The 11,753-nt window shown below is 32.6% G+C and overlaps 1 protein-coding gene across 1 annotated transcript in view; it reads right to left on the reverse strand.

Moving 5' to 3' along the window:
* The window catches only part of LOC105458989 (echinoderm microtubule-associated protein-like CG42247), a 24,944-nt gene that overhangs the window by 3,639 nt on the left and 9,552 nt on the right, over window positions 1-11,753 (reverse strand). The window contains exons 4-12 of the mRNA XM_011704633.1: window positions 6,863-7,093; window positions 6,206-6,322; window positions 3,872-4,103; window positions 3,251-3,546; window positions 2,506-2,670; window positions 2,188-2,283; window positions 1,910-2,047; window positions 1,484-1,744; window positions 806-1,063 (exon numbers count right to left, since the gene is read on the reverse strand). Coding sequence (XP_011702935.1) covers window positions 806-1,063; window positions 1,484-1,744; window positions 1,910-2,047; window positions 2,188-2,283; window positions 2,506-2,670; window positions 3,251-3,546; window positions 3,872-4,103; window positions 6,206-6,322; window positions 6,863-7,093 — 1,794 coding nt within the window. The remainder of the gene's footprint in view (window positions 1-805; window positions 1,064-1,483; window positions 1,745-1,909; window positions 2,048-2,187; window positions 2,284-2,505; window positions 2,671-3,250; window positions 3,547-3,871; window positions 4,104-6,205; window positions 6,323-6,862; window positions 7,094-11,753) is intronic.

Here is an 11,753-nt window from a genome sequence, read left to right on the forward strand (position 1 = left end):
AGTATAAACCTAATAAATATAATATCAAATTAAACGGCTCTAACTAAACTTTATTCTGAGCACAGTGACACTTAGAAATATTATCTATGTTAAAGAGCGAAAAGACATGATTAATTTTTGCACGGTAAAGTAACAATTTTAATGTGATAAAAGTTGTAGCGTTCTTTTTAACGAATACAACGATGTATGATATAACGAAATTATTTTACGAATTATAAGAGTTATTTTGGTTTAAAATTTTGCGGGCAGCTACTACCTTTTCAATTTCGGCCCTGCGATGTGCGGCCAACTTCTGATTTTCTCGTTGACAATTGACGTGTAATGTTTTTTATTTGATCATAGTACTCTCGTTAGTGCGAGAGTCAGAAGTTGGCCACATCGCAGGGCCGAAATTGAAAAGGTAGTAGCTGCCCGCCAAATTTTAAACCAAAATAACTCTTATAATTCGTAAAATAATTTCGTTATATCGTATATCCTTGTATTCGTTAAAAAGAACGCTACAACTTTTATCATATTAAAATTGTCACCTTACCGTGCAAAAATTAATCATGTCTTTCCGCTCTCTAACATAGATAATATTTCGCTTAAGTACGGCACATCCGATGGCCCCGTTTATAAATATCAATACAGGAAACTAACTATTTTTGTATTAGAATTTTCGATTCAAAATTATCACAGGAACTCGTTCTTAAAAGGAAATGCGATAGAGGTGGGACATCCTGTATATATAATATAATCAACTAGGTTTTCTACAGTATGTTCTATTTGACTAATTGCATAAGATTAACATTTTCATAAAATTCACCTGCGTGGTCCACAATAGTTTATGTCTCCGCCAGAGAGCGATATTCTTATCGTGTCCCGCAGTGGCAAAGACCTCGTCGTCAGGATGAACCGCTAAACCCCACAGTTGTCTGCCATGGCCGAATACGACTTGGTTGAATCTTCTTTGTAGAGAACCTTCGAGAATGTTGTTGCGCGTGGTTCCCACATAAATATTTCCGTCATTCCTTCCAGGACGTTGCGGATATATACTGCGGACTCCACCTACCGATTCTGGCAGCTGTGTAACGTACGTAAGTAAAGATATTAGCTCGCGACTTGAATGAAGCTCGCTCGCGTTAAGTGGATAACCGCGGATGGTTATTCGATCTCAATTAATTATTGGCGTAATTGGCTAATTAAGCAAAAAACTTGAATAACTTGAATAATCGGAATTAAAATTGGAATATTATTTTTGCTTATCATTTTCGCTTCCATTTGCTGTTTCTCTATAAGCGCGGTTTAGATTTTTTCTCTTATTTTTATTTCAGTGCTCATAATATTTAATAAAATTAATTGCGTCTTCTGAAAAGAATTAAGGGAATTAATTAAAAGCAAAGGGTTAAAAAATTGAATATATTCAATAGAGTCAAGCAGTCGCAGCGCATGTCGTGCCCGCAAAAAGTGTGTCGTATGATTAAAGTTTTTCAAAATGTTCAACCTTTGTGTCGGTGATGCGTTTATAATTCTGCAATGAGTCCCAAGCGGCTATTTTCCTATCCTTCTCGCCACCGGAGAGGAGTGTGCCTTCCGATAACATAACGAGGGAGCTGATGCCCTTGTTGTGCGCTTCGAATTCCATACGAACAAAATATGCTCCGTCCGCGTCCACCGAGTATACAGTGATAAAACCATCACTGTCCGCCGTGACGACGTCGCCATCCTGTTCGAACTGGATGCTCGTCACGTGTGTACGGGACGGCTAAAAGTATATCGAATATAAGTACATGATATATGTATATCGAATCACTTTTAAGGTAAATTATTAGCAATAAAAAAATTTACATATATATGACACAATTTTATCAATATTATATAATTTAAATTGCTAGCACCTAAGTTGTGCAATGTATTCATCAATACTTACCGGCTTAATGATATCAGTTCGCTCGAAGAAACCATCTTTTCGTCGATTCCAAAATGTCAGATGGCCGCGTCCGTGCGTTATTAAGAGATTATCATCCAGTGGATGAAAAGCCGCGCCCGTGAGATCTTCTTGCATAGTCTATAATAATTAATTATATATATATATATATATATATATATATATATACATATATATATGTAATGTAATATAATTTTTCAACAAATAAAAATTAATAATGAATACAAGGAAGAAGGAATATCGAGGGATGGATCACTTACCGCCACCTTGCCTAACAAGTGACCCCATTGCCATTGCCATACTGAAAGTATAGCCTCTCTTCCAGAATCTACGGCAAGTACGTAACTACCGCCATTCTATAATAATATAACAAATAATTAGCAACTCGAATCATATCTATGCGATAGCTGTTATAACACATTATTAATTGTTAATGATCCAAATCATTGATTGTGAGTGCATACTTAGAATCAAGTGCAATCTTCACAAAATTGCGGTAATTTGTTCTTCTTTTCAATAAACTAAGAAATGTTAATTGAAATGAGTAAAAATTACTTGTAGCTAAATTAGACAGTTACCAGTTGTGAAAACGCTAATGCTGAGACGCCCATTTGAAATTCGGTCATGCCGAATACGTATAGAGTGAGAAGTGTCTCCGTTGACCATATACGAACATGCGGCTGTGCTTTTCTATGCCTGCCCGCCTTTTGGCCGGACGCCACCAGTTCTCTGCTTGGATGAACCTGAAAATAGAGATATTTTGTTTTTGATGGATGCTATAGCTCAAGTCATATATATTACATAATGTGATCAGATCTTGGATAATGATGACTAATAATTATTAATAAGAAAACAAACTCTAATTACATATAATGCAAAATTAACAAAGTAACAAAAATATGCGTATTTCGACACGGCTGGTCTCCGACAGGATTAAATTATCAAGAGACACAGTAGTGTTTTGGGTGTTAAGTGCTAGCTCTTATACACATATGTATATGATTTAGTTATATGTTATCTCGACAAGACTCTTCACGCCATGTCTCTTCACGCGAGCCGGTCGAGTTGCAAGCACCCGAGATTATAAGATCTCAATAACAGTCGAACCAAAGTTAAGTTCCAAGAGTAGCGGAGATATTGCAATGCAAAGTCCCGCGTATCTGGAAATTTTTACTTTAAGAGCCGTACGTAATTGATTTAACTGCAGTGATCATCATGCGGAGCATTCTTTTAACGTAAGGGCACAATACTTCTGGAAATTTGAGCTTATTAATTCGTTTTCGTTTTCGCATTGTGGGACAAAAACGATAACATTTTACTCACCTCCATGCACATAATGTCTTCCGTATGTCCAATATAGTGTCGTTGTGCATTCTCTTCTCGATCGAAAAGTATCGCTACGGCCGCGACGTAATATAATAATTCGCCACTAGGTAAAACCCAAAGATTTTTACGAGTATCGGTTCCTCGATAACCATAGACCCAATCAAGTTGCAGCTTCTTCTCAGGCGGCGAATTATCGACTGGGGGCAAATGAGAGGGAGGATAGAACGATCGTCTAAGTCCTCTGATTGTCACCCTGGCCGGTTCCTCACGTAGTACTTCTACGACGCTATAATCTGTCAACGATATGGCGTGTTCTTAAACTTAATTATTTCTAAAATATACCCTTTATTTTTTAAGAAGAAAGATATTCGAGATTAAAAGATCGAAGGATTCGAAGTGCAGTTAAGAATTATTGAGCAGATCTTGCGCGATCGCTTTTTCTTCCTCAAACAACTTTTGCAATATTTATCATTTTCCGATATTATATTAATTAATTCCGATAGGCAATAATTAATATAGTTTTTATTCAATAAATAATTTAATTTGAGCTCAATTTCAAGACTAATAATATATAAGATCAAACTAATCTGAACAGCTGATCGTTTGAATTATTTTTACCGTTTACTCGAACGACTTCGGAATCAGGTGCATACAAGGCTCGTGGTCTGCTCTTGCTACGAGCCCTTCTCTGACGGCTAACTTCTTCCACGACAGTAGATGGGCCACGTGATCTTGATCTTCGTACAGGGGATGCTGTGACGCCCCCAGCCATAACAAGAGTCGATCCAGTACCCAAATAAAATGTATCCACATCCGCAAATTCGTTCCTCAATTGCGAAAAACTTCTAACCTACCAGCATATTGGGTAAAACAATTTTGTTTGCTCAATATTTCATAATACTTACTATAATAAACTACAACATCAAAAACATGATTTGCGAATACTCATTGAGTACCTATTCATTATTTTCATATATCTTGTACGGAATCGTTCTGTATAAAAAAAAAAATGACGTATTCTGAAAGTTTATCTTAATAATTTATGCTCTTATAAGGCTACGTAATTGTTATGTTCTTATAAAGAGTAAGTATCTTTTGAGATGTTATACATATATAATACTATAAATTAAAATGATAATAAGATTAAACTAATCTAAATAATTGTGTTTATGTTTTATTAAGTATATGTTTTATTTTTTTTGCAAGGCATCTTATATTATATTTATATGTAAATAAACAAGTTCTCGCAATTAAATGTTTTAATTAATCTAAATGCAATAATTTAATGATTGTTCAATTGGACCAAAAAATGTCAATTATTTTTTTATTAATCTGTTATTCGTCATTTTGTCTCCCCTTGTCAAAATAATTTTATAGCACAGAGAGAGAGAGAGAGAGAGAGAGAGAGAGAGAGAGAGGGGTGGAAAGGGGAAGAGAGGGAGAGGGGTCGATGACGTGCCATTTGGCGAAGAAAATTGGCCCATTTGAAATTCATGTGCGATCGTGACCTGAAAAGATGAATCTCTGACCTTTTTATACACCCCCCCCCCACACACACACACACACACACACACACACACGGGGGCACGTTCGTTCCACTTACATCACGACCACCTCCTGTGAGAGAATATGTATAACTGTATAATTTATTACAATGTCAAAAATTCAGTCACGGCGCTTTTCCTTTTTCAACTCCATTTGTTCTCTATATAATGTTCTTGGACGGATACATTTCAATATTAACAGTATATATAGTAATTCGCGTCACATATAAAAATAACGTACAAGAGTACGTATAGCTTTGTTAAAGTCAAGACGATGTGAAAACTTCAAGCAAAGTAAAACATTACAATCATCATATATTTTGACGAGTATTACAATATCGGACCCATCTCTGCAAACATCTTGCTTAAGTTTCTTGCTTACGTTACAAAAACAAGATTATTTTGACAACGTGCAAACGGACGACAATTTAGACGAGATTGCTGAATAAATAAATTTTGTATTTAAAATAGAATTGTTATTGTCTTCTTAAATAAAATTTATCTTGCGAATAATGTTTGCATAATTTGATCTAAAAATTCGATTTAAAAATCGCATATGTTTATACGCAAGTTTTTAATTTTTTCATAAATTTATAATGCACAGAAAGTCGGATGAAAAATTAAAGAGTGTACTTTTATTTAAAAAAGTCATATCGGTTTAATGTATTATCTAATCTTTAATTATCAAAAGATTTATGCTTTATAATTTAATTCTTTCAAAGGAATTTTATCTACATATAACCAAATATAGGTATATAATATAATTACATACATGATACTTTGCTTGTATAATCCTATTACATATTTTTCATGAAGAATTATAATTCTTGAAGGTAACAACAAAAAATTTTTTAAACAATTTATGAAACATACAAACAACAACCTCATTTCGTAAAATCTCAAACGAGGGTCGACCCCGTTATCGTCATGCTTCGAGTTTAACTCCCGTCTTGCCTCTCTCTGTGGCGCGGCATGCATATTTATGGATTAATGTCGCTCTCAAGTCGATTTTACAAGTACAATGCTGATACTTCAAATTTACATACGCCTTTTTTCTTTTTTACACTTTCAAATCACGCACCGTTTCTTAGATTTTTTTCCAAATTTCGCCCGTAAAATGGCATTAGTTTTGTATATAAATAATGGAATTTACAAGATTTGTAAATTAACTTATTCTACAAAACTTCTAATTTCCATAAATTCGAAATACAAGTTTTATAAAATAAGTTATTAGAATAGTATAGAATTATTAGTATAAATTATAATTAGTTATTAGTATAGAATTGGATCCAATTTTTTACGGTAGAAGTGAATAAATTTTTAATTTAATAGAAAAAAGTAAATTTGTCAAGATTTAAGTATTGTTTTTTAATATTTTAATCTATATAATAACTATACGATAACTAACCTCTTGTCCTGAAACAGTGAACATCCTTTTAGCCCCGTTCATTTTTAACACTTGTCCAAGATCTTCTAAAACTTCCTCAAAGGGCTGCGATGTACGAAGATTCAATAGAACTCGGCACTGAACTCGACGAGAAAAAATAAGGTCATATTAAATTAGATTAGATTTGTATGTTCTTGAAAATTACGATGACAAACGCAACAAAGAAATTTTAATTATTTAGATAATACAAATAAAATAAGATACTTCCAAAAAATATAAAAATATCGTATCATCTGCTGCATTAATTAAGGTTTAAATGAACCTGTTCCTCAATTTAAATAAAAATGTATAATAAAAAACGAGATATTTTAAAAATTTTCCTTATAAAAAATGTTCTTTTAAAAAATTATTTTAATTCATGCAGATAAAAAACAAAAGTTAAAGAAAACATTAGAAAGCATAAATAAAATTAAATAAATAAATAGCAGAAAAATTATAACATTAACAAGTACGCAGAAAATGAAATTAATGATTTATAAAGGAGAAGAAATTAGACATCCTATATCCGTAGAGAGAAGAAAAGAATAAATGTCTAAATATTAATTGCATCGATCTCGAATTGTCACCGCGGCGCGTAACATGTAATAAACTAACAACTTTCGAGATCGGTTCGCTTACCTGAACAGTATGATCATGGTTGTTAACGATACGAATGACACGGCCCGAAGAGGGCTTTCCGCCACCGGGGGGTGGCGCTTCTTCAGTGATGGAGGCTTTCCGGCTAAGACTCGGAACCGCTGGCGGTCTACTTTGCCACCCTCCAACGCTTCCGGTGGTGCCGCTCCTACTACCTCCACCACCTGCCTGACTAGTGTACCAAGTGTTATTCTTCTTCCCATAGCTGGCCGGCTAACGTGAAAGATTTTAAAAAATTATTAATTTATTCATTAGTTTAATCATTAATTTATTCGCGTGTCTCATTCTTTCCGTAAATTACCTGTACAGATAGAGATCTATGATATACGCGATATGCGCTAAAATTATTATTTAAATCTTCCAAATAGATTTTAATGTAACTGCAGTTATACGTTATAGTATTATTATTAATTATTTTAATATCATTATTTTAGTATATATCCTTTTTTAACTTTAATTTTTTATATGATATTGAAATAAAGAAATAGACGGTACAATTTTAATTGATCCTCTTGTATTCATCGTACAGTCCATTTTAAATTCTTAAAAACATACGTAAGAGAAAATTATAAAATTAATTAAATATGTCGTTTCTTCTTTCTTATATAATGTTCCACATTACATCTGAACATTATATGTTAAAACAAAATCTGAAGTCTTTTTTTGAAATATTTATCGATACGTTCGATAAATGCCACAAGAATATTCAAACAACCTGCATCATGTCGGCCGGCAGCGATATCACTTCAAAGGAATCGCTCATTAACACGACGAAACTGTCTGTCCAGTTGCTCAAGTTTTGACTGTAATATTCGGTCTCTGAATCGCTGCAGCAGTCCTCTATTTCTTGTCTCTCGCCAAAATCTGGCTCCGAATCGTCCGATCGGGACGAAGACAAACTTGCAGACTCAATTGTGAATCTCAATTGATTCCTTGCAACCTTTGAAGCTTCACTTCACTTTTGTCACATTCAATGTTGAATACACGGTACATGAACTCACATGATAAAAAAAAAACTAGTATTTTACTGTTTACTTTGAAGTTTTTTGACGAATTTTGTCCTCAATTGAATCTGTTTAAGTATCAATCCTTAGCGATTCTCCACAGTACTCAAAAAGAAATAAAAATTTTTGTTACGGATAAGATGACAGAAAGAATCAAACAAAGAGGCACTAAATTTAAGTACGTCACGACAAACGTTTTGTGCAGAGAAGACGAAAGGACGAACGCGTAAGAGCTTGCTTTGGTTACGATCGCAAGTTTATATAATTCAAAAGAATCTCCATCATGTTCCGCACTCTTGAGAATTCTTTCAATCTTTAATTAAGAATACAATCTTAATCTTTTATAAATATCAAAGATGAACAAGAGAATTTTGTTATTGAGAATCGAGATTTTTGGAAGAAATTGGAAACAGAAGCTACAAAATGTAAAATCGCGACTCTCTTTATTATGATCTACCGAGAAAAGATGTTCACATCGATTTTGACATCAAATTCACTATTTTCACAGTAAAAGTTATGATGAGATTTGGCGTGAAAGTCTGCAGTTGCAATTATTATATCTTTTTCAATCTTGAATTGCGTGACACACTTGTTATCTCTCTTTCGAATACGAACGGAACAGGCTGATACAACCGCGACTGTGTTCAATGGACGACTACTGGGGCAAGTAGGAGGGATAGTTGTATTGAAGAACTAGGGTGCTGCAACATCCCCTACCACACCTCTCCACCTTACGTTACCATACCTTACAAAGGGCTACCGCTCAAGGACGACCATCCCCTAACCCTTCACCTCCTCTTCTATATACTGCACCCCTCTTCTTAATCCTTCGTGTAGTGTGGCGACACTAATTCAATTCAGTATGCTGATATTAAGAATTATAAGGAAATTGCAATTATTCCCTTTACACGTTTATTCATCCGTTTTAATGGATATATATGTATATTGAGCGCGTGCCTTGTTGTCCCTTGCGCGTATCCGTCAATTGGATAATTCATCGTGTAATTCTTATTTTATTGTAGTGTAGTACGTATTGTCGTGAACAGATCGGTTGCGACACTTTTTTTATAGGTATCTAATATATATTTAATATATACATAATATATATTTTATAGGTAGCTAATATTTTGCAAATGCGAACCACAATGTACTTTCTTTAGTCTAGAGACAGTAACACTAATCGTCGGTTCGCATTCGCAAGATGTTAGTGCGTTTTGAAATCTATAAAAAAAAAGTGTCACAACCGATCTGTCTACGACTGTACATAATAGTGTCCTTGAATTATTGAATGTTCCAATTATCAAGATTTTTTAATTAAATCTTTGCAAATCTTTTTTTTAACCAATTGGATCATTTTTCTTCCCTTCTTTGATTTTTATTACGATAAATAAAAAATTGACATAATTAGAAATTATAAACAATTTTGGCGTAGCGATTTGTATGTGTCTGTACATGTAAACACAAGCAAACACACACACACACACACAGCACATGCACGCACGCACGTATATATTTGTGAGTAAATATACGAAACTATTAAAATCTGATATTTTATATGTATAAGGCTTAATATATTGGGAGCAATGGCCAAAGTAATTAGGATGTATTTCGATTAATCGTAATAAATGATCAATAGGGATCGTTTTGCTTCTTGTTAGTTGGGATGATGAAAAGTACTACTATGCTTATAGTGCTTGTTTCGATAAAAGGCGATAAAAGCATCCGCGGAAATTAAGAACGCCCACGCCTTCTTGATAAATCTCTCATGAAAAAAATCCTGATTTCCCAGCCCATATATTAAAGCACTTAACTTGATTAGCTACATAAGACTAAGCTACGTAATACTAAAAGTAGATTTCGAAAAGAAGAAAAAAGGGCTAACGAGGCTAATAGTCCAATAAGTTGAGTTATGACTTCAAAACACGTATAGCGTACTATCCCGCTAACAAAAGATCAATCATTTGTATATAATATCCTTAGTGTCATTTTTTTATAATAAATTATGCAGTAGAGAACATATTTTTCTTCATAGACTTTCTTAAGTGTATTAGTATATATATATATAAAATCAATTAATTTAAAAGTTAAATTAAATAATCATTTTACTTTTATCATTAAGAAAAATTAAGATTTTTATGTGTTATAGAGATTCACACATTTTGAAAAATTCAAGATTGTTTTAAAAAATATAGAATCATTCAATTGAGAGTGCGCACGCAATAGCAGCAAAGATATGAAACTTTAATTTTTTATTCAACTATAATTATTTTGACTAAAATTTCGTAAAAATCAGTAACTTTATTTAAGAGAGGACTGAAAATAAAAAAAAATATATGTATATATACATTTCTTTTGCTTTAATAAAAGTGATTAGTGCAAGCAATTGTAAATAATTATTGCAAAAAGATAATTATCCAATTAACCAGTAACTCGTATTATTATATATATATAAATTGTATTTTCGATACAAGGTTACAAGTATAATAGTTGGAACGTATTTATTTAGAATGAAGGTCAAGCCCGCCACTTTATTCTCTGTCGCAGACCAACCCTTCCGTTAGACTATCCTACATCAATACTTTAACTCTTTGTCCAGATCATCACGATCCCATCTTTATTTATTCTTCTTCTTCTTCTCTCTCTCTCTCTCTCTCCCCCAGCAAATTTGCATTATAGAAATATCATCTTTAATCAATTTTATTCTTTCATTTATTGAGACATTTTTAAAGAAATATCTCTTCTTAACTCTTTGGTTAATTTTGATTTTACACACACACACACACACACACACACGCACGCGCACAAAGTACTGTTAATTAATAATTGACATTAACAAATATGCAGGGTTATATATATTATATATTTCGATCATTTTGTATTATGTTGTTTCTGACTAAGATATTGTATTAATTTTGTCGTAATCAAAATATTTCTGTCATATGCTCGTGCATATATACAGTGCGTGTAAAATTACAATATGATTACGGCAATCGCGTGCAATGTCGTTTGGTTGATTATAATTCCAAAAAAGATTAGTAAAATGTTGATAAGCTGCGACAATAAATCTTTCTGATAAGCCTCTCAATGCCAAACTCAATGTTTAAGAATTTCTTATTATTAGATATCTTGGCAGATTGAGAAAAAAATTCTTTTTAGACAATTATGGAAAAATAATGACAAAGATATAATAAGATACAAAACTATTTAATAAATCTACGAGAAAGTGGTTCCTCGTAGAAAAACTAACAAAAGATATAGAATAAATCGTTCTACAAGCGTAATTTTCGTGAAACAGATATATCTGATTAAACATATGCGTTACATTCAAATTTGAAGGCTACTTTCTCAATAATACGACTAAAGTACACAAATAAAAAATAAGTATTTCATATTTTTAATTGTTTCTTCACGATAAGGCACTACTTCACCTCAATTTCTATAACTATAGTATTATTTATTAGATATTTTATAATTATAATTGGATATAATTGCGTACAAATTAGTTCTTCATTATACATACATTTTTTTGAGATAGTTTCATATTACTTTTATTTGTTTATTACGTTATGATTATTAATTTTATATTTTAATATTTATATTTTAATATTTATTTATTCAATATTTATAATTGGGAAAAAATTTTTTTTAGAGTTGGTGTATCTGATTGTGTGTGTGTGTGTGTGTGTGTGTGTGTGTGTGTGTGTGTGTGTGTGTGTGTGTGTGTGTGTGTGAGAGATTGAATTTTCTAATAGATTATTGTAAAAAAAAACAAATTTTCGACTCCCACACATTACATTTATATTTTATAGATAAATTTTGCACAGAAAACGATTTTCAATCATGATTAAAAGCAACGTCTTTGTCACACA

The sequence above is a fragment of the Wasmannia auropunctata genome, unplaced genomic scaffold (genome assembly GCF_000956235.1).
Source record: "Wasmannia auropunctata unplaced genomic scaffold, wasmannia.A_1.0 LD334239.1, whole genome shotgun sequence".
NCBI lineage: Eukaryota > Metazoa > Arthropoda > Insecta > Hymenoptera > Formicidae > Wasmannia > Wasmannia auropunctata.